We start from the raw sequence: 24,680 nt of genomic DNA, 5'->3' as shown, positions 1-24,680 counted from the left end.
TTTATTTCTTTGTTTAATGAAACAATGCTTCAACATGGTGGTGCATACGACAAAAGAAAACTCAAAACAAATCCAACATTTGAAGAACAACTGTACGTGTAAAATTGCGAGTAGGCTCCTCCAGAGGACTCACCAGAAAACAAAGCGTTATTTCCCCAATGAAATGCATGTTACATTTCGTAAGCAGCTGCCTTGCCAATCTTACTTGTGTTAACGTCAGAAAAGGTGAAAGCTCGAAAACCTTTTTATTATACAGGAAATGTACGTGTAGTGCAACACTGCAGGCGCGTTTGTATTATTAAGATATTCTGTTATTAAACAGGATGCAGAAGTAGTGTAAGACGAGAGGTGCTAGATTGTTCTCTGGACAATTTGTAACTACAGAAAATAATATAAAATCACCCGAAAACGAGGGTAACTCCACTGCTTTGGTTTCCATTTAAAAGTGTGCTATTACTGTGTGTGACGAAGTAATTTTTCCCACGAAGTACAACATCACGGTCAGCAGAAGAAAACAGAAAATGGTAGACAGATGAGAGGGAAATGTTTAAGAGCAATCAATACATAAAGTGTCCCCGTGACTTAATTTGTCGATAAAAATTAAGCTCCAAGTCGATTTCAACAAAATTAGAAAACAATCCTGCCAGCACTTCCACCGTACAATTTAGAGCAAATGGTTAGTGCTGAGTATCAACAGCAGTTCAGGAAGGGATGCCACTATTTGAAATAGTGACTTGCACGAGATCGAACACTAATTTTATCCAAATAAAAGAAGATAATATTGAGGACTTATACAAGACATTCCTGAGATCGGAAAGATTCTGGATCTAAATACCATTTAGATCCAGAATCTACGTATGCGAAGACAGATACGATAAAATCTTCTGGGTAGATCTTCAATCAAAAATGAAGTAGCGAAGATGGACCGACTGCTCTCAGATAACTTTCTCTCTTGCCAAAACATCGGTCCATATAAGGAGTCTGGATCACACTCAGTGCTTGCTAATGTAATCTTTGCACTCTCATTTCCGGAAAACATATCTACACGGGTCTTTAGTATGACAAAGTGCATGTATTGTATCGTTGTGTTGTTCAACTATAGTTTCCATTTCCTTAAATGTGTAGACAACACAGAATTATTCAGAATATCAATAACATGTTCGGTAGTCATTTGTTTGGGCACTACAACAATTCAACATCAGGAAACTCGTCTCCACACTACAAGAAATGGGACGATACATGGTAAATAGCGTTCTGAAGACAGCTAACATATCCAAACATACTTCTCTGATTTGAAGAGCGATTTATAGATTCATATCATAACCTCCCAGCAAGTCTTGGCGAACATGGCTTCCCTAAAACCTTAATTAATGCGATAATAGAGCAGTTAATCATATCCACCATGCAGATAAGATGGAGTGGTTTCCGTAACACGATACATGTAATAAAACTGCTATTTCTGTCATGTCCTATGGAAATCTGACACTGTCACCAATAACTATGAACGTCCTTATCTCATTGGCTGAGAAAACCCACGTGCTTTTCGGGAGAAACAAGGAGGGAGAGTGATGTGGAAGATTTCTCCTTCCGTAAAAGGGGAGTAGAGAAGTTATTCTGAATTTTCAGATAACTGGTACATATATTTAGCTTTTTTTTTCTTTCAAATACAAGGAAAATAGCTGAGGTTGATGCTGTTTAGTAACTTTGAACTGAATTATATCGAAACATAAGAAGCACGTGAAATATAAATCAAAACATACAAAAAACACTTAAATCTAGAATCTGAATCTTGGAATGACTGCATTTAACATCTAAATCATTTTATACTTGCAGTGCCGCGTTTTCAATGGAACACAATATTTGAGAATAATGGGAGTATTTGCATATTTTTTGCAATATAGTGTAACTTATATGTATGTTTGTGTGAGAATACACACACACTCGTTTATATTATTCCAGAATATTTGTCGTTCTGCGTAACCAGAAATGACTGAATTGATGATTCTCTTATTGCGTGCTTAAAATTGAGAAGCAAATCTCAATACTCTATCGAAACACCTTAAAGGTGTTTCGATACAATATCATCTCAGATCTTAAATCTTTAAAATTATTTGTTTTATTTTTAAGAACACCAACTAAAATTATTAAGCAGTTGCATGTAAGGTCATAGGAAGTTTCAAGCAGCAGTTTTAATTCCCTCAAACTACCGTTCTAAACTCGCTCTAATTCATCTTTGCTTCATGCACTGTTTATCATTGCATGATTAGTTGTGTTTATTTTTCAGAATTTCGCTGGCCGAATTGTCTGCATGCACATCCGCCAGGTGGCGCAATTAACATTCATTTCCCACCTCCGTTTTATCGCCTTCGCTGGAAATTTTCTAAAATCCGATAAACCTGCAGCTTCCGCTTAAACCTCATTATTCCTTTCTGTAACTGGGGTGGAAAAACAAATGTTACGCAGCGGTACAAAATGAAGGAAGATGTCTTTTATTTAACCAGTTTTGTGCTTGTAATCACTAATGCTGAGGAATAGTCGTGCGTGAAATGCATTTTAGTTCCATCTAGAAATAGTTTAATCACCACAACTGATCGAAACAAACATTAGCCAAAATTTGGACCGGTCTCATACGTTAAGAAGGTAAGACAGAACTTTGGAGGTCGTCAGGTAATTTTAAAAAAGTCGATGATGATGTTAGTGTTGCAAAACGATTTACTCTCATGAACATAAAATTTTGAAGCCTTAAGGGTGGATATTTTCTTTAAAATTAGCATTATTTTCATCTTTCCATCAGGAAACCACCATAGTCCGTCTAGGACAGGAATGAATTCCATGAATCACCCAAATCGTTGCTGCGTCCTGAAGTAAACCAAAAGGTAAAAATATGTTCGAAGGCTGTTTTATGCAGTCAAACTGATAACCCTCACGAAAATCAATCCTAAAAGCACAGATCAAAACCTGTTAACCCATTGTTGAATTAAAAAAGAAATGAGCAGAAGGTGAACTACATTCTATTATCACCTATAGTTTCAACAAATCGTCACGTAGTTTGTCTTTTCCTGTCCCTACGTCGTATGAGTTTTTATCACCCAGTTTGGTTGGTATTTCGGCCAAAGCAATACTGCTGGGGCTAGTGAAGCCAATAATTCTACTAACTGTGCAATTTCATTCCCAAAACTCGGGAATGAAATCCAGTTTTATACTTGGTTTATTAAACAGAAAAGCACATGCTACGAGTGTATCCAAAATTATGAAATTTTATAAAAAAAAAAGTTCAATTTGTATATTAAACATTTCTCTACTGTTTTCAAGACGTGTTAGTCGAGAGTACAAGCTCTCCAATCATCGGGATGGGGATTCGAATTTTACAACTGACATGTTTGCGAATGCCTGAAAGTGAAAAATGAATTTCCCGCCTGGTGTGAGACCAGAAAACCCGCTTATTTCGAGGTCTGAATTCGCTTGAAATGAGTTCTACGTTTGGTCTCTAGAGCGGAGTTTCCAGATCATTATTTAACCCTTAGCCGCTCAGTTTACTAATGAATTATTAACAGGTTTACGACTTTTTGTTGGTGGTATTTACATAAAAAATAAATCAGATTTTTTTAAAAAAAATTTGTCCGTGGAACAATTTTTTAATTACAGAAAAGAACGTTGTTATGAGAAATAAGAAGAAATACGCAGAATGGACTTTAAGATATGCATTTTGCTTCAGATACACACCCTTGTAGTATATTTTGTAAGAGGGTTGTTCCGTAAAGAAGCGACTTGTTTCAAAATGTTTCACCGTAAATCTTCTTTTCTTCATAAGAAAATAACCGGACGCTGTTCCACATTCACTTTTCATTCCAAGTGTTGTAGGCTACAAATATTCCATACGGGCACCCCTCGTAACACGCCAATTATCAGCTTGCATTTATGCTCCTGACAGGTTCTACCTAATACGTCCAACATTGTGCTCTCGCAGTTATGGAGTGTTTCTTGCGAGTGGTGAAATGCAAACAATTCTCTTGATAAATATGAAGTGAAGTGCGTGGAGGTTGACGGAACTCGGAAGCCAAGGACGGTTCTTATCCTGTGGAATTGTACACAACCTCATGGAGGAAGCTGGCAACTTTCCTTAACCTGTGAATGAAGCGTTAATATACTGCTAGAGTTTACTTTCTCTCACAACGTATGATGTTCTGTCACTTCTAAATGAGCACTAGCAATCGGTATTATCACATCACTAACGTCAGGATATTTTGCAGCCTGTTTTTAAATATGGTGGATATATATTCCAATGCTGTCCAAATAGTAAAGTCATCTTCCTTGAGACTTCAACAATCTCCTACTCAAACTCGCTTCCTTCTCTATTTCCAATGATTACATTAACAATTCAATTTTAAAAATAGTTAATTGAAGTTCTTGAAACATATCTGCATCGTATTAGCGTTCATACTCGATAAATTCTAGTGTTAATAAGTTATCAACTTCAAAAGGATAGAATAGACAATCGAAAAACTACTTTGAGTATTCAGTCTTTGAATTAAGTAAAATTCAAATGTATAGAAAATATCTTGATGTTTTAACGATGCGCCACGAAAGAGTTTACCACTCATCAGATTAAAATCAACTCGGTAAACAAACAAGTCTAAGTCTGAAGTGATATTTCCCAGTTATTACTGAAATGTTCCATAAGATATCGTAAAAGACATTGCCCACGTGATTTTGAATGAAAAAAGGGATCAGACGGATGTCAAAACAGAAACGACTTTTTGGAGCTTCTCACCATTTAATTCAAAATGTTTTAAGTCTCGAGTTTTAGCTTCTTTGCGTTGCGTGTTAAAATGTATTCCAGCTGTCGCAATCTGTCTTAAGTTTTTTGCTTACCCAACACTTATTATTGCTTTCGCACTGAACACTCGATTGAGGACTCTTTGGATCCGACATGCGTCTTGTAGCATGCACTTCGGATTTGATTAGCTATTTTTTCAGATCGGATTCCAGAGTGTGAGGCAGAATATATTCTACATGAAAGCACTTCATTAAATTAATACAGAAAACATCAACTCTAAGGAGAATATTCTGCAAGTCTAATAAATACGACTATTTTTTTTTTCTACTCATCATTTTTGGTGATACAGTTAATAAGGTTGTAATCAATTCATATGAAACCATGTGCACGAGATTTTATTGGTAATAACGTGGGGCGTATTTTGAAAACGCTGCATAACCAATGATCCAAATAAGCTGTCACTTTTACAGTCTGGTCAGTATTTCTTGGTCTGGCTGTGATGAGAAAATTTAACCAATTCTCTTAAAATCCATGTTTTTTTTTCTTAAAAATTAGTTAATTCTTCGAGATTTAACAAAACTTAATATATCTACTTACAGGATAGTGATGCACAATTTTTAAACGCATAACTTTTATTATCTTTTCAATCTGAATTTTCCAAATTTTCTTTCGTCCCCCACTTCCTTTCATGGGGGACGCAAAAAATATCGACGGACATTGAATGATGGTTGGTTCTCTACCACTGACTATCCTTTCAGTATCTCGAGTATATAATGTTAATTTTCTTTTAATATAAGCATGAGGAATTAATGGCGAGTATAGGGTGGATAACACCACACTAGTGTACGACATTATCTCAAAATGTGCAGTACTGCCCTACCGAACATTTACTTTTTTTCGCCTTTATACAAGGCGTTTTCAAATGAATATGAGATAACCTTGTGTAAACCCTATTAACCTCTGTTGAGGTAATAGGGTTTTCTCAAAGAAATTTCGGTTTTTCATCATGATAAACTGGTCATCTGTCCTAAATACATGAAGTTCACAAACATAATCTTAATTGTTTGGTTGAATGTTTACATTATACCCAATCTTTTTTTTTTTATCGCATGCTTTCAGTTATAACACAAAGATCTGAAATTTTATTTGTAAAACGTTAGAGTATTTTGAAGCCTGTAATAAAGAAAAGTAAATCTGAAAAAATAAAATTAAGACATTTTCTTCAATCTCGATATTTCATTTATTGTCACTCTTCCGAACGAAAATTTGGATCTATCTCTAGTTTCTTCTATACATTACGCTAGGAACAGAAGGTTCATAATGGAAAACTTGTGTTTGCCGTTTAAGGATTTGTGTGTAATGATATCAACTCTAGCTGAGCGGAATACTTTGTTTGTATAAGGAATTGATTTCTTTACTTGACACAGTGAAGGAAATAAAAAGAATATAGATTTAGCACATCCACGGGTTCTTGGGGCGTATTATGTTCGGTCTGTTCATAATGTTATAAAATAAAATAAAATAAAAACCTGCAAGCGCATTTGTCGTCTGACCTATTCCTATGGGTACGTTTTAACTAGTTATTGCCTGTACCCTTGAAGGTATAACAGATACCGAGGTTGTTCCTCAAAAAGTTATAAATATAGTAGATCCTAGCCATTGTCGACAATGTCTGTTGAAAATTAGAGTTCTGTTTATAATTTCTATATATGAAATTGTTTGCAATAAAAATTTTTCTAGCACCTAAAATTTGCTCTTGTGACTTTTCCACTAATCATTGTATCATCATATTTTACATTTAGTGCTAAAGTATGATTTGGACTAATTGAGTGGCCGAGTAACACACATAGTGAAAGTCACTCGAGAGAGTTTTTAATATATCTTTATTTGTAAATGTATCTCTGTTGAACATACACGTGCAAAAAATTCAGTCAGTGCGACCTAAAATCTACTTGATACTGCATGCTTCAAAAGACAAGAATAGTATCATATATTGATGGTTGGAAAATGAAGGCAAATAGGATTCAGCATCATAAAAACGTCAGAAATGAAAAATTAATTCATTAAAATTTCCAGCCATTACAATATAAAACGACAAAATTTGAAACACAGTAAATAAACTGTAGTTTAAAAATGTGTCATCTTAAATTTATTATAACAAATACGAGTCAATAATGGCTACAAGGACTTCACCTTCTACTTTCTCCCAATCAACAGCTCTAATGCATTGGCCTCGTAGCTCTAATTAGTTGCTTCAACTAATTCCAAACACGACCTTTATCTAAAGTCTTAAAATAGTGTGGCTACTCTTAGATCGTTAGAATGTTGTGTCACATACTTCAATAATGCAGTGATGAATGTAGCGGAAATTCATCACTACATTATTGTTTTGAAATGTCACAGTCTGAAAATTCGGAGGACTTAAAAATATTTACTAGCGTTTGCACACGAGTGTTTGATTTTTCATGGTGAACAGCATTTTATACTTGAGTTACTGCATACGTTATTGAATTAATGAGAAAGGAATGAGAGCTTAAATGGAGATGATGAAATTCTACTCCATCAGTTACGAAAATATGCCTCATTAAGTATTATTGATGTTGAATTTAAGGAAAGTCTCATGCATCTATACTAGTGGATTGAATAGGACCAGTGCAGAATAAAAATGCTTATTATATAAATCAATTTAGTCTCATAATGAAAGAAATATTCAACTAATGAAGCTTCCAACGGTAGACATTTATTTTATTAAAATCTGAGGAATAGCAAGCAATATCCCTACAGCTCTTCTGATTCGTTTTAATCATAACGTTGTCAGAGACCCAGTGCTGAAACATTTCATGGTTTAGTTCTACATCTGAACTGAAGTCATCTATCACTAACACTATTTTGCCAATAAAACAACTCATTAATTTATGCAAATATTTTAATTCTTACGATAATCTCATTTTTATTGGTAACTTATATCATTTATTACAACAGGTGAGTTGAGGATTAAATGATCTGGGAATGCTACTCTGTCATCTTCCAGTACGCAAGATGTTGGCGCTTTCACAACCTCTCTACCTGTAAGTTCGCCCTAACCTAAAGTAACAGAGAAGAACTATTCATATGGTCTGGAAACTGACGGCGGATGACATGTGGCGAATAGTGATGGGGGGAGTCTGTACGAATCTAGCAAGTTGTCACTGACCGTTGTAGAACGCTTCAGTGAACCATTTAAGTGGGTCGTTTTTGATTAGTTGCGTTCGTGTTGAGTTACCAACAACGAGGTCTGCATGAAATGAGACGAATTCTCAAGAACTTGAGAACTGATAAAGCGCGAATGCGGTAATGAAGACATCATTTAAACTAAAATTTCATAGTACACACCGTGATTAATGGGGGTTAGCTAAGTATTGCTTATGTGAATTGCATACAGAAGACAGGCAAGCATTGTTTGGATTACACCTGACTTAGTGGATCGAGTGAAAACATTGCCGGATGCAGAAAGAAGCGATTGGTTTCTCCAATATGACAATGAGCTTCTATTTTTCTCTCTCAGCCGATCTAGTATCTTTAATTCAAAAGAAAATTCCTGACACTGTTTTGAAGGATGTTTGTGCTCCTTTCAAATAATGTCGAGAAGACAATTCTGGCATCAACAGGGGAGATTACTTTAATCACCTTGAAAAGCTCTTGTTGTGGATAAATCCCAGAAATATTTGAAATTAACCACTACTTCCCCATTTCTCTGAAAACAGTTATATTACAAATTTAACTCACACAACAGAGGGAATTAGCCGAGCTTGGTTATATTGGTGGATTTAGATTTACGGCCGAAGCAACTAAGGATATGAGACAAACGTATCTTGGCCATGAAGAAAGATAAAAATGTGAAAGATAGAGAAGAATAATTTATGATCTAGACGACATTGTATTAGCAGATATGAGAGGAAAGAGGGAATAAACTCTCCTTAAGATTTATCTGCTTGTAAAAAATAAACCGAAGAACGAGGAATGAAAAAACGTCTATATACTAAGATTAAAAAAGTAGATTTTTTTTAACAAAGAGTAGCAGAATCAAAGTGTAAAATCATATTGAGCAAACTATCATATTACGCTTCCAAGTTATTACTTGGACCTGTATGACATTAAATGTGCTCGGTAAACACGGGAATATTTCCTCAATGCTGAAAAAATATATAAGTATTTACATAAGGCAAGTTTTGCTCTCATACCAAATATAGATCTTTGATAAACGACCTCCAAGTAAAAAGGAAAAAAAAAAAAAAAAAAAGAAGAGGAGTTTAACTTCAGCCATTGGCTAGGCTAGGCATGCCATCTAGATTTATGAGAGACTTTGGCCTTAGTGCTTCCTGCAATCTTTATTTTAAACTAATCTGAAAGAAGACAAGAAATGTTCTTTACAACGTGTAGCAGGTTTCCCTATTATTTAATCCTCTTGCCGCGATGCGAGAATCCGAGTGCTCTCAAGACAAAAAGGGTCCATTACTGTGGCCAAGCCAATGGCGTTTTATTTGATTTAAAATCAACAACAAGAGACCTCTTGCGTAACTTCTTTATGAGCACTTTAGATATACCAACGATCACATCGGACTTTCTTCCGCTAGAATCAAATCCAATCCGAGACAAGCACCCATTTACAGAGAACGCATTTGATTCCTTTAAGCAAGCCTTGAAAGTAAAGAAACTGTTGTGCGGGTATTTTCGTGGCTGCAACATTTCATCCAGTGGTGCAATTTCTAATAAAATCTTAAATGTCCATCTATGCTGAAGAGATAGCCTCACAGTGGCATGAAATATTTCAAATCAAAAGGGTTTTTTAGGTATTCCCAAAGCCTATCGTTCCAAGATCGTTTTCCGATAAACATAATTTAAGTTTTCATTCAATACATTTGCCATCACCAAAATAGTTTTCTTTCTTACAGAACTTTCAGATATCGTCCCTTATATTTCTAATAAGTATGATAATTATATACGGTTATTTGCTCCAAAAATCTCAGAAACAACTGTCAGCATTATCCTTGTAAAACAAATATCTGAATGAATTTTATAATAAATCTTCAAAATAGTGTACTGACAGTTGTTAAGTAGGCTTCTCATTGTGGTTCAACTGTCCATGTCATATGGATTTCCACTGAACCAAACTAATCAGATTACTAATAATCCACGGTACTTATAAGCCCTTGAAGACCGAACTGCTAAATAGTCTTGGCTTTCGTAACCATGATTTGAGAATAAGGTAATTAGTCATATGCTTATATTTTTTGTGTGTAAATTGCATTTATTTTCCTGATTGGTTTGATCTGGATATGGGAGGGGCAACTCCTTTGCCTCGATATAAGGCCAGCTATCCCACCTTCAACTGAAAATACCTGTAACTCAGCTTTCTGCTGGCCTGTTTCGCGAAGTGGATAGCGCTTCCCTATGTAACCAATAGGTCTTGGTTTCGATCTAGGGTACGCACCATTTTGACACGATTTTCATAAATAATCACGGGAGTAAATGATATGTCATGTGAATTAGTCATTGGCTGAGTCGGAGAGAGAGAAAAAAATTCTTTTGGGAGGAATTTGTGTCCCAGAGTTGAATGGGTTGCTACCCTAATTGAGTCTTTTCGTGTCTGCTATTTTTAGCATTCACACTTTTTGTGGACAATGACATAATATGATAAACGAATACAACAAAGTCTCTCCCAAACACACACATTACGGTTTTCTGTTTATCTAATCCTTAATCTCAGGGGTCAATAAAGGAGATCAAAATGTAAATTGTACTTGAGAACATGTAGTATTCTGCCATAAAATATACTGCTTAATTTAATGTGCAATTTTCCCATAACAATTTCACAGTTCTTATATCACACCGTTCTTACAACTAGACTGCGTAGCTGATATTACTCAACTGTTCCCTCTACAGTTCAGGAGTTCTTTTTAATGCACAGTTTGGACTAAACAAATGTTTTTTATTTGCTTATTACTTTTAGCTTTATTATTATTATTTTGTGTTTTGTTTCCGTGATGCTGTATTCATATTACAGAATTTAATTAAAGCAACACGGCTTTAAACGTAATTTATTTATCATTTTACAATCGCACGTACCACAAATGAGATCTATACATTCCAACCTCACCATTTAGAAAACACAAGGGAGAGACTGTCAGACGGACATGCGCAGACAATTTTTCAAAGCCATTTAGATCCTAAGCACACGCTCTGAATTGGATTATAAATCATAACGGCCACCAATTTGGAAATCAAAGGTTGGAAAGTTTAGATTGATTGATTATAATGAAGCACTTTTGTTTGGAGTGCACCATGTAAAGCAGTCCTGAAGTACGTAATATTTTCTTACCGATACCCAAGAATGCGATTTGCATGATAGATCACCAAACCCCCTTTTTTGATAGAAACAAAAAATCAATGTATTGCGTATCTCATTATACGACTCATATGATACTTTTGTATCAAGTATTGTTTTCTCCAACCATATTAAAAAAACAGCAATAAATAGGTAAGGGATTATTCCAGTTAATTGTAATAGTAACAACGGGGATGTTTGTGACAAAAAAATTGAATATTGCTCTTTCTTTATTTTCATATTATATACAGTATATCGAACCCGCTATAATGAGAGGTGTTATAATAATAAATGCATGGTCTAAATGAAGAAATACTGATTAATGAATAATTCCCCTTCCCCCAAAAAAATCAGGTAGTAGTAATTTAATTAATTTCATATCATTTGCATCGCAAAAGCGTGCATCCAGTTTCAATAGTTATTTATCTTATTAGCATTTGGAAAACTACCTTACTAAACTGCTTACTGGCTTTTACGCAGTTTAATAAGACAGTTCGAGTAAAAGACCTAATTGTCAGAATTATGAATGACTCTTGGCTCCCATAGGATTTAGTATTACTGTAAAAACTGGACACAAGGCGTTGCAATCAATGGATTTCTCATCTTCTGCTTAATCTACTGAGCCATTTCTCATGGCGTTTGAAACGCTTCACTGTTTCACTGAAATAAACCAGTCATATTTTTGACTTCACCAGAAGGTTCTACTATGGAAATTCCAGTTCCACGTTTGCTTGTGTCGAAAAAGCACATTTGCTAATTCTGAATAGATAATTTCTCTGAAAGAGTTATCACAACGGAGGGACTGCTTCAGACACACACTATAAAACGATTGCGAATGAGAGAGCTAAAGATGATTTCAAAGAATAAAATACACGTTTAATGCAATAACACGCGTGTTTAGTTTGTGTAGGTCGCTTTCAGCGTGAGAAGTTTTACTTTACATTTGAAAAAGGAAACAGCGCTTTAATTCCACTACATAAAGAGATTCCGTTTCAGCAACAATTTAAGAATCTGTTGAGCGGAGAACATGAAATGTCTGTTTTAAATAATTCAAACTGCAGAAAGTTTATAAACAGTGTGCAACAACTTGAATGGAATTTTAGGTCTATTCACATGGTTCTCGAACTGAGTGAGAAATAATAGAGTTGTTGGGGATTCTAGACAGAATTCTCAACACAAGATAGAACCCGTCTACTCTTATCAAAACATATTTGAATAGCACGCCGTAATAATCCCCTAAGGATTCTTTTAGAAGTTATCTGTTCTAAACACCTGGTATCTGAATGAAATGAGAGTAGGAAACTGGCGAAGTCAAGAAATAATTGGGCCACATGGGACTGCATACCATTAGCCGCACTACTGCGATATTGAAAAGTGTCGGTAAAATTACAGACTACGGAATGTATTACGGCGTAAGATATATCCTAATACAACAGTGAAACTCAGCACAGATTGAATTTCATAAGTAGTAGCTTTCTTCATTTCTTAAAGAACGACATGCAATTAAAAGAAACACTTGAGAAATGTTAGGAGAAGAAATAGAAGTGTAGAGTCCTCTCTGTGCACGCCATTATTTGAATATCATTAATGGAACTGAGCGACATACCCGTAAACAAGCAAACTAATGCAAGTGATTAGTAAGAATGGAAAGAACTCGGTGTTATAATAGTGTCGTTCAGAAACAAGGACTTTGTTTATATGAATCTCTGCTTTAAATGCGAGTTTCATATTTTTTAAAGCTGATAAGAGATAACCATGCTAATGACTCCCATCATTTGAAGATGGGTTCGTAACGCAATTTTACAGTGGCACAAGAATAATAAACTGCAGCTCCCAAAAGTGGTTCAAGAACTACAATATGTTGACGCTCAGTTCCAAACTGAATTGAAATTAATGCTGCCCATTACTAAAGTGATTGAATAGCATGTCTATATCCAGTGCGTAATGAATTCGTTTTTCATTTGGAGAAACAGGTTGGTCTTTGAACGGATAACGAGATCTAAAAATTAAACAGAATTCGTTGAGCATTTTATGCGACTTTTTTATTTTATCAAATTTCTCAATATTGTCCTTTTATTACAAAAGATATTCTGTAATCTCAATCGCATGGACTGAAAACCACAAAGTTAATTACACTGGACTTCTTAAAATATTTTAAACCCAAAGAAGAGAGGACAAATAAGTTTACTTCTATAAGTAGTACAGTTTTTAATGAAGGAATGGTGCTGCTGGGTTGCAGAGTTTTAAAAGAAAATAGAATTGTGCATGCTAGTTCTGTTGTGAAACCATTTTGTGGAAATAACTGAAAACAGAATGTTAGTTGCCTGAAGAAGTCAGAAGAAAATACGGAAATGATCAGTACAGCTAAAGAGTATTATAAAAATTCGGATAAAAATGCACACAAAAAATGAACAAAAAAGAGGAAATAAGGAAGGAGTAGAATTGCTCTTTTATATGTAGTGTGGATTACTTTTTAGACAAGAAGGCATTCAGAAATTAATATTAGATGGAAAACTAGACGGGAAAAGAGGGAGAGTAGACCCAGGACAGGTGGTTTGAAGACATTAAGGACTGGACTGGCTTGAATTACCATAAATGTTCCAGAGCAGCAAAAGAAAGAATTCCGTGACATGGTTGCCAACGTCCTTCCAGGGGATAACACTTGAAGGATTATTTTTAAGTCGCAATTCTTGAAGGTTCTTTGACAACATTAACCTTTGAACAAAGGTTAATCGAGCATATGCTATTCAGGGTTTTTTTGTTTTTTTGTTTATTTATTTATAAAGGAGGGTAGCCTATTACTGCACCAGTTTGAGAACAGTATTTTAAGATTGAGGAAAATATGCTTAGAGAGATGTTAATAAATTGATAGAATAATAAAAGAAATTACAGTTAATTCTAAGTATACATATTAAATACTGTAATTAGAGTAATAACATGTCTTTATTTACCTGTGCAAAACAATTGTTATTTCAATATTTTAAATGCACATTTTAAAGGCAAAAGGATATTTTCAGTATTCAGAGGAAATACTGAAAGAAAAGCCCACAAAAAATTAACTCTCGAGTTCAACTCTTGAAAACCACTGCAGAAATTCCGTGAAGAACAAAAACGCTTGTCTTAAATATTATATCCGGTTTCTTTTTCTTCCTCTCTCCTTTGATGAAGGAACAAAAGGCACTATAAAATAATAATGGATTTGGCTTTTAGGATGCTTCAGTTCGAGGATTACCAAAATCCGTTTCCTTAAATGGGAACGTATTTCCTCATAGAGACCCGACTCTCATTTAAACTGTATGATAGCTTTACGGAGAGCAACTCTAATGATTTCAGCTTAGATCTAGTAATCCCCTCCTTCCTCAGCACATCTCTGCTTCTCTTTTCTTCCTATTGTTTTCCCACTAAAGTTTCTAGTAATTTATATCCTTATCACTGCTCCCGCATCTTCGCTATCATGTTCTAAAACAAGGTAAGTTTCATTTTTTTCCATCATGGAACCGCTTCTCAATATAAAATATTTAGGCACGCGCTCTAATTATTAGCCTTCCTCTTCCTAAATATATATTTTTACTGTACCCTACTATGAAAGGTTCTTTAACAACACAGTACAAATGTAACTGAATTATGTGCATTCTAATTAGTATTTATTTTATTACCAAAATGTTTTTTTTTTTTCAAATCGCCGCGCTATTTAACAGTCTCTTAATCGCAAATAATTAACAGTTAAGGAGAATGCTATCAGCGCTCACCATTTCATTTGTTTAGCGGCGCTTTAATTTTTTTTTTTTTTTTTTTAATAATTTACCTTCGACAAATAGTGTCAACTTCCAGATTGTGTTTCGAATAAAACAATTAAGCAATAGCAATTAGGAATACAGAAAACCTCAAAAATAACATTTAAATTTAGAGGGGAAAATACAACTGTTTTTACAGACGTCTCACGCATATCATCAAAACAATCTGTATGTAACAACCCCAACTTACAGATGTTTGCAGTTATTTATTTACCCACCAATGTTACACACGCATCGCTACTATTATCAATAGAAATGAAAATCACATAATAAAAAAATATTTTTGTACTACTTTGGCACTTTTAAATATCGGGAATGTGTTTACCTCTAACGGTAATCCTGACTTCCGGTGACGTCAGCGTCGGTTCCTGTAGAGAGGCTTGTGTCACTTGACATTGCCACAAACCGTCGTCGTCCTCCAAACGCGTATTGGTTATTGTAATACTGCAATCTCCGTCAGAAGGTTCACGGTGGAAGATATATTTGTTTGGAATCTTGCCAACTACGACACCATCCTTCAGCCACGCACATTCGCCTTTCCTGTTCCTAATTTTGCATGTAAGGGTCGTCGTCTCTCCAGGGTTCACTTCAGCGTCGTTAGGTTTGGTGTCGAAATCCTGCAGGGCTGGAACACCTGTAGAAAATTAATTGGGAATTAGCATTAATTGCTTCTGAATTAATTTATTTCTATGGCATGTATTGGGCAGGTATTCCTGTTTTTTTTTTTTTGTTTTTTTTTTCTGATACTTTAGTTTCAAATAGGATCAAGTAATTAGATTTTTACAAATAATTAACATTATGTTATTAATGGTTATGTACGCGAGTGTTTCACCTCGCGGTGTCTGCTGTTTTTGGTATGCTGAAAATTAAATACAGAATAAAAATTAAAAATAAAGCATCGAAAGAAATTGAAGAAATAAATCGATTCGTAGCAAACGTTGACAGCGTTTTCAATCAGCATTATACTTGTTACGAGTTTAATTGATTTGTTTAATGACAGTTGATTCTCCATTCTCCTTGCAGAGCTACTTACAGCAAACTAAGATTTGCTGAATTCTTACTTTGGGCTTCTTATGCTCATTTATAGATACCTGGCTACCTATGCTAATAAAATTTTAATTCGTAATTCTTTGCATCGTTTTACTTATTTCAATAACTTTTGTTACTTCTTTGGTTTTAAACATTTACGTTGAAAAGAACGTAATTAAAATTTTTTGTCCTCGAAGAATTTTAATTTTCTCAGAAGGACTTTTTTTTAATATTAATCCCACCCACGAAATATTGTTAGCTTGCAGCGCATTTGTATTAATGTTGCGAGTGAGATAAGAATTAAATAAACTTGAAGCTTTGTTCTAGGGACTAAACATGGAATTTTTTCACGCCACATTAAGGAGGTGGTGATCTCGCAACGAGCGATGTAGTTCACTTCACACCTAAGGACATTCACCAGCATCCAACGCACAGCAGTGGATCCAATCCGAGCCAGTAGCCTGTTGAGAGGACACACGTTGCTAACACTGCTCAAAAGGCCGACAAATGGATTTAATTATTTTTCATTGTTAAATCAGAAAGAACGAAAATTACTTATTAACTGTTGGACCATCCTCACTTTTGGTATATGACGTGAGATAAACTAACCCCTTCGAAACACAATCACACACATTGTTCAGTACCTAGAATTTTGTGACTGTTTATAAATCCTTGCTTAGTAAACATCCAGTTTGCATCATTCGATGATTTGAAGGAGTGGAGAACTATGCAACATGATTCTAGATATCAGCTCTTAAGGGAGAGGGGGAATTTACAAATATTCTCTGGTTTTTCTTTATCATTTAACGTTTTATTAATATAAACTGACTTTGATATGCCACAGCATTGCTACATTTATATCAAAATCTTAACCTTTATCATAAATACAAAGTAGGTACAGATGATTTCGTTACCCCAGGATCTATTATTAGTATATGTTTACATACTTATATCCTAAGATTGATCCAGCAAACAAACTCAACCTTTAGAACGACTGCAACATAGACAAATCTTTTTGCCTTTTTTTTGCCTTAATTTAAAACGCTGAGCGTAATCCAGTGAGTGTGGAGCAAGCCCGCGCGAGCACATACAGAAATGCTTAGGACACGAAATGTTTATAGGCTATCGAACGGTTAGAAGCTATCCTTTTTGTGCACTGAGTTGAATTAAACCAGGAAGAAAGATTTGCAAAATCTACGGTTTCGTGTATGAAACTGCAACGAATTGGATTCTAAAAATTACCAGCAGAATGTGCCTCTTACATAACGGGTTTTAAGTAAACAAAGCGGTGCTGAATTTCACTGGAATTTGAATCTTGTGAGTGGTGGAACATCTGGAGTTTTACACCGAGAGCTAAACCGACGGCATACGACAGTATGTCGTATGCCGTCGGTTTAGCTCTCGAGTAAGATAAAATATAAACAAAAACTGACTATCAAACAAGAACGTGGACGTTCTAGAAAATGCTACAGAAGAGGCGAATATTTAAAAGTAAAACAGTTTTATTTGTATGACATCAAGAAACCTTTAAAGAAAGCTAACGAATAAATCTATTATTCACGTCCGTTCATAATTAATCCATTTTGAAGCCATGTCCAAAAGATTTCTGTCCATGATTTTACGGAGACTTCGTCATTCTCATGAAATTTAGAAAGAGAGTGAGCTTCTCTTTGTCCTTCCCCTCCAACAATCCTAACTTTTCTGCTCTGAAGGAAAGGCATCCGATCCATGCTTAAATATTTCTCGTCTTCATTATTTAAGCTCTTTGTTTTAAATGACTGTTGCAGTTTCCTGGACACAATCCAACGTAAAATATGTGACAAGAAGTGAATGCGAAGATTAAAATGGAAACATTAAATTACATATAATGGAATACTTGGACGCCGTCCAGAAAAAAAGAATACAGGTCTAATAAACTTTTAGTATCCAATTAAAAAGAAATTGTGAAAGAAAAATGACTGGAAATGAGACAGAGATAGATTAGTTTGTAATATGAGGCCAAAGAGAGCCAAACGCCTCTTTTTTTATTTGTAAAATCATGATTTGTAAAGAAGTACTCTAACAGGTTATCGAAAACAAGTTTACTTTCATAGCAAACGCCAGTCTTTCTTTCACATTTGAAAGAAAGACTCTGGCTCTCCTTTGAATATTAGAATAGTTGATAATCATATGAAACATAACGTTTTTGGTTGCTAAATAAATAAAAAAAAAGTTTAAGAATTATAAGAAGAAAAACAAAAACTTAACACTAACATGCACATTTGAAAACCAAAACTATCCTGTGTTTAGCAATAGAAAGATTAATAAATATAGGGAAGTTGTAATTAATCCTTCCCCACTTCTGTTTAGCTAGGATTCCATTTTAAGTGGTGTGAAAAATTATGAAAATGTGCAGCCAGCAGTGATGGCCAAAATGGTGAAGATCAATGTGATTTTGTATAAATATTTTTTTATTGTGTTTTACTCACAAAAATTGCTTCTTTAAGGCTTTCTCATAGTGTGTTATGGGGAATAAAATACATAATTATTTACACAACGTTCTAATTATAAACAAAAGAAACGTGTGTTATTTAAATCCACGTTCACTTTCGTACTCATGCGATCTCGCTTCTCTATTTCCAAAATGTCCCGGGTCTGAAAATGATACAAGATCGGCTCTTTAACTTCTATCATAGCCTGATATAATTTTTTGTCCAGAAACAACACCGAAGACTGTTACTTTGATAATCCTTTATTAAAAACATATTTTAACTTTAAATACTTTTTCATTTGTAACTGCTTTGCATATGTTGCGTACGTGTCTGATTTCATTCCAGTTTGTGTTGCAATTGGTGTGCATAATTGCATTTAAAATATTTTAATAAGCTACTTTGAGCTGAGAATATTGGATGCAGAGTAAAGAAATGGCTCAGCGAAAGATGAAATTATATTGTAACTTTTTTGACAAGCCAATCAGTAATGCCGAAGAGAATAGAAATGAAATTTGTGGGATTGTTTTCGTGTGAAACTACCTAAACAAAAATCACGGGAGACTATGGAAAGAATAACGAGGATGAATGTCAGAACATTTAAGCTAAACATTTACGGCTAGTAGTTGGTGGGTGAGGGGAATTCTTTCTCGGATGCAATGAAGAAAAGAGGGAAGTACTACTGATAAAAGATAGTGAAAGAAAACCATTAACAAGCGGATCGCAATGTCGGCAAAAAGAAGCATTAGAAACTCGAAAAGTGGAAAGGAAGTTAAAATAATATCCGACTGATATATTAAAGAGGGGAAATTTACGTCAAAAGTAAGAATATCCACAATAAAAATAGTCCGGAACTTTTGGGAATATAACAAAGGATATATACCTTTCCAATCTGTCTTATAAGGTATTTGTACACCTTGGAGGAAGACCTTTTCATCAGATAGAAGAAAGCCAATACGTTACAATCCAGTTTATACCGGAGAGATCTCAAGAAAGCTGCACAAGTTCTACCAAACTCGGTTAACTGCAACAGAACTGATGGTATGATAATACATAGATTTTTGTGAATCTATTTCACTACAAGACAATTTAGTTTTAGATTCAATGTGCACCTTAGTGAGGACTAAATATGATAGAACACATGACGTGATTTAAACTCTGAGGAACACACTTAACAAAAGAATAGCGTTCGGCCTATGAGAGAAAGGAGAAGGGGCACCATGAAACGCTCACCAATGTTAAATTGAAGTATACCCACTGAACTCATAGTTAATATCTTTTGAAAGGTTATTGCATTTTAATCAAATTTATATACTGAACGGATTTAAATAATATAAAATGATACACATCATAATAGTACCACCAAAGGTAATTATTTTCATTAGTTACTTGGATGGGCTTAGGGATAGATAATCTGAAAACCTTGCTCGAGACACCAAACAGGAATTCTTGTAAGCATTTCAGGCCTGAATTAAGCTGAATGCTGATCTTGCACTTGATGAGAGGCTTGAAAAATGGTCATGAAAACAATATCTTTCATGACCATGGACGAAGAGAGGAGTAAAAGTCACTCAAGTCCTCCCGCTTGGCATTGTTGTAATGGCAGAGGCTGTGATTAGCTGAAGTAAGGACAGTCCACTAGAGATGAAATCTGGAAGAGAATGTGATCTGAATTACCAAGAAAAGCAGTCACTTGAACAGAGTAGTACGAGGAAGGCGAACTAGTTAAGAAGAGATCCAGAGTGTTGTAAGTCACGTAGATTTTCGAGAATTCTGGTAGAGAGAAAAACCTCTGCCTCAAGAGAAGAAGCGGGAACTAAACTGGAAAGATGGAGAAAAGTACTGGAAGAGAGAGGTATGAGACTGAGCAGCAGTAAGACAGAGTATATGTGTTGCACAGTGGGCGGCGGCCAGGAGACAGATCTGGAGCTGGAAGGAAATGTCATCAGGAAGGTGAGGGACTTTAGATACTTAGGTTCAACAGTGGAAGAAGACGGAGGAGCTGAGAAGGAAGTAGGATGCAGGATACAAGCGGGTTGGAGGAACTGAAGGGAGATGGCTGGAGTGTTATGCGATAAGAGGGTGACGATCAATCTGAAAGGCAAAATCTATAGGACAGTAGTGAGGTCAGCTATGACGTATGCTATGGAAACTGTGGCCCTGAGGAAAAATAACATCAGCAGAATGGAAGTAGCAGAGATGAGCATGCTTAGGTGGATGTGCGGTGTGATCAGAAAGGATCGTCTGAGAAATGACTATGTGAGGGAAACAGTGAAAGTTATGAACTTAGGAGCGAAGATACAGGAGGCAAGGTTGAGATGGGTTGGTCATGTGATAAGGAGGGAGGACGAATATGTGGGAAGAAGGATCATGCAGATGGATGTGCAAGGAAGGAGGAAGCGTGGGCGGCCAAAGAAGAGATGGAGGGGGCTGGTAGAAGAGGACTTGAGGATGAAGAACTTGGATGTGGTGACAGCCCAAGACAGGAGGATGTGGAGGAGACACATCATCAACAGTGACCCCACTTAAGTGGGAGAAGCTGCAGAAGAAAAACCTCTGCCTCTCTTCCAGCTTGATCAGTGAAAGTCAAAAAAGGGAATCAATTGGAACTGTCGACATTGAAATTACCAAGAAAGATGACTTCGCTGTTTGGAACTTCTGACTAAATGAAATCCAGCTTTAAAGATTAGGAAGTCAGAAAGATTTTCAGAATTGGAAGAACAGTGGAGGCAGTAGATGTACGAAGCAAAATGTGAAAAAAAAATTCACTCCACAGGAGTTCAAAAAAGTGAGATTCTCGTAAACATTCTTTGACAAGGAATATCAGAATACGCAAAGTTTCTTGGAATGATCATTTGTTTTTAAACTCGGAAGTGGTTCCTTCAGCAAACAATCACTGGCAACCTGCAGACATTACGTCAACCATTACCCCATCCCAAGCAGGAATGTATATATCGATCCATAGCTCAAGCTTTGTAGTTCAATCTTTTTTTAACAAGCCATGAGTGTCAAGATGGTCCTAGGTGACTAGTCTTCGTGTAACTTAAACAGCTCTGGTGTTGCACGAAATGAATGTACCAACATGAAGTGGAGCACGAATTATATTTGCTTTGCAGGTCTTTACTTGATATTGAAACGCTTAATGCACGTACACAAAAGTTCTAGCTGTTATATAAGTGGTCATTTCTTTTTCACATTTTACTTGGTTTTATGATTTACCATTTCAATAAAATAAAATCCTTCTATGTGTATAATACTGTACATCAGAAAGTGTACGTCCTCGTAACATAGCAGGTGTCTGCGGATATTCAAGATATATATATATATATATATTTGAAAAAACGCAACATGTTTCGTCAAGAATGACTTCTTCAGGCGATAATAACATAGAAAGATAATAAAAGACACTTAAATTAACATTGACACACTCTAACGCTATACAATTATAAAGCCATAATATTCGACTATAAATTACAGTTATTATGAGCTTGAACTACAGTCCGAGTTAAAGTTCTATTGTTGTACACCTGTGCGTGTGTGGAATCACGCGATCTCCAGTATCTAATAGTAGAGTTGAAAGAGTCTGCCAAATTATAGCTAAGATTATTATTCAAATGAAAAGGGTCTAAGGTGATTTCCCTTGACTCGACAATGCGGCGCTCTATTTCATCATGGCTGATGTGTAGGTTTGAAGTCAACGTCCAATTTATTTCATGTTGGTGGCCTTCGTTGTTCGTGTTTATTGAAAGCAGGACATGGCCCGACAGAGCAGTTGCTCTGGTTCTCTTATAAGCAATGTCTCTCTGATGCTCTTCGAGACGTAGTAAGATAGATTTCTTTGTCTGCCCATAGTAAGGCTTTCCGCATTCACAAGTGACCTTGTATACACCTAGGAATTGTAGAAGGTTGTGAGGTTGTTTATAGTTGTTGAAGCATGATATTATTTTTGGCAGAGTCGAGAAGCACGTTTTTATGTTAAACTTCTTTAAAATTCTGCTCAGCTTTTTGGATAGTGTGCTGATATATGGCAAGACGATATGACCTTTGGAGTCGTCCTGTGTCTCTACGTTGTTACGTTGACTGGATAATTGGTTGTTAATACTTTTTAGAGAGTAGCCATTGTTTTTAAAGGTCCATTTAAGATGTTGTAGTTCCTTTTTCAGTTCTTCTTCATCTGACAGTACAGATCTTGCACGATTCGCTAGAGTTGATATAATACCCAACTTTTGCGCTGGATGGTGATGGGAGGACGCATGCAAATATCTGTGTGTGTTGGCTTTCTAAAAATAGAGACTTTAATTGATTCAGGCGTCTTGGTGAGTTTAACATCTAGGAAGCAGATGGAACTATTTTCTTCAATCTCCATAGTCAATTTTATATCTTGATGGCGATTGTTTAAGTGGTCGAGAAACTTGTGAAGATTCTCAGTACCATGCTCCCATATGAGGAATATATCGTCCACATATCGAAGCCAAATTTTTGGTTTTAAAGTAAAAGAGGAGATCGCCTTTTCTTCAAAGTCCTCGAAAAAAATGTTGGCTAACACAGGAGAGAGAGGGCTTCCCATAGCTAATCCTTTGACCTGTTTGTATAGTTTACCTTCGAATTCAAAATAGCCAGAGTTTACACAGTAAGATAACAGAGAGAACATTTTATTTGAAATCTTGTTTTTTAAAATATGGAGAACGTCCTGTGTCGGAACGTTGGTAAAGAGTGCTACCACGTCAAAACTCACCATGATATCAGAAGATTTTAGTTTTAGGTCCTTTATTTTAGAGACAAAATCTGTTGAGTTTTTAATATAAGAAGAAGATTTTCCCGCATAAGCTTTTAACGATGACGCCAAATATTTGGATAACCTGTATGTGGGTGAGTCAGTGCTGTCTACTATAGGTCTCAGTGGATAGTTTTCTTTGTGTATCTTCGGGAGTCCATATAACCTTGGAATGAGGGGGTGTAAAGAGCGGATGGAGAGCCGTGTATTCCGTGGAATTTCTGTGGTCTTTTGTAGGAGATTATTGGTTCTATTGTGTATTTCTCTTGTTGGATCTCCGAGAAATTTTTTTCTCGGAGATCCAACAAGATTTTTTCTCGAGAGAATAACTATCTGAATCTAACAGTGCTAAGATTTTTTCTCGAGACCGAGAAAAAATCTTAGCACTGTTAGATTCAGATAGTTATTCGGAAATTGAGAGAGATCCAACAAGATGTTATTATCGCCTGAAGAAGTCATTCTTGACGAAACATGTTGCGTTTTTTCAAATAAATGTCATTGTGTTATAATTCTCGGGTTTAAGTCAGTTAATTTAGAAAAATGAATATATATATATATATATAAGCAATTTTTCTTCGAGTTTTCAGTATTAAGTTTCATCGAAATCATCTATCCATTCGGTTGCGATTTAGCCTAAGACAGCGTTATAACAGAGGCAGATGTGACGTCACGTTTTTATGGAAACCAAACGTTTCGCATTTAGTAGCTGAGCAGCAAGATCCACTCTACTTCTCCGACATGTTCAATGAATTTCTCGAATGCCCAGGTTTTTAAAAAATGAACTTTAACCCAATTTTCTTTTCTTTATTCTTTTTTTGATTTTTAAACGCCCAGCTCTATTAACATTTTTGCATTAAATATTCCACTTTTAAAGAGTAGTGCTATAATTATTTCAGTGAGTATCAAAAGAAAAAAAAAACTGTCCATAGGAACGCATTCATAAGAAACGGCAACGTTTGCAACCCCCCCCCTTTTACGCACGTCGTATAATTTATTTGTAAATTGTTTTATTCTATACACACAGAGCCCGACTAACGCAAATAATCCTGAAGGAGCAATGAGAAAATATTCAATATTCAAGGTGCCTGAGAAACACCGATGTTATTCGCACGCCACCTAACAGCAGTCTTCCGCAAAGCAGAGATACCACGCAGTGCACATGCGTGCGTCTCCTCAGTCTCGCTTTGCTTAGTTTTGAACATGGACAAGCTGTGTATCTTTTGTATTCGTACATTTTAATACCTTTTAGTATTAATAATTACTTATTAAACTAACGGAAAAATTTAATCATTTCTCTTCAGCTTCCAATAAAACATCCAGAACGGGCAATGGAAAATATTAAGAGGCTTCCGAGTTACACGGATATTACTCGCACGCCACCTAACAGCAGTCGTTGGCGAAACAGATCCCTCGCAGTGCCCATGCGTGCGTCTCCTCAGTCTAGCTTTGCTTAGTGTTGAAGACGGACGTACTG

General features: G+C 35.6%; 1 protein-coding gene across 1 annotated transcript in view; it reads right to left on the bottom strand.

Moving 5' to 3' along the window:
- The window catches only part of LOC150097837 (irregular chiasm C-roughest protein-like), a 199,721-nt gene that overhangs the window by 68,721 nt on the left and 106,320 nt on the right, over nt 1–24,680 (bottom strand). The window contains exon 2 of the mRNA XM_090406368.1: nt 15,261–15,569. Coding sequence (XP_090262494.1) covers nt 15,261–15,569 — 309 coding nt within the window. The remainder of the gene's footprint in view (nt 1–15,260; nt 15,570–24,680) is intronic.

This window comes from Typopeltis vanoorti, chromosome 16 (genome assembly GCF_054136105.1).
Source record: "Typopeltis vanoorti isolate ZY-2024b chromosome 16, IOZ_Tvanoo_1.0, whole genome shotgun sequence".
Classification (NCBI taxonomy): domain Eukaryota; kingdom Metazoa; phylum Arthropoda; class Arachnida; order Uropygi; family Thelyphonidae; genus Typopeltis; species Typopeltis vanoorti.
The sequence above is the reverse complement of the archived record's forward strand: the minus strand, read 5'-3'. Positions and strand labels throughout refer to the sequence as shown.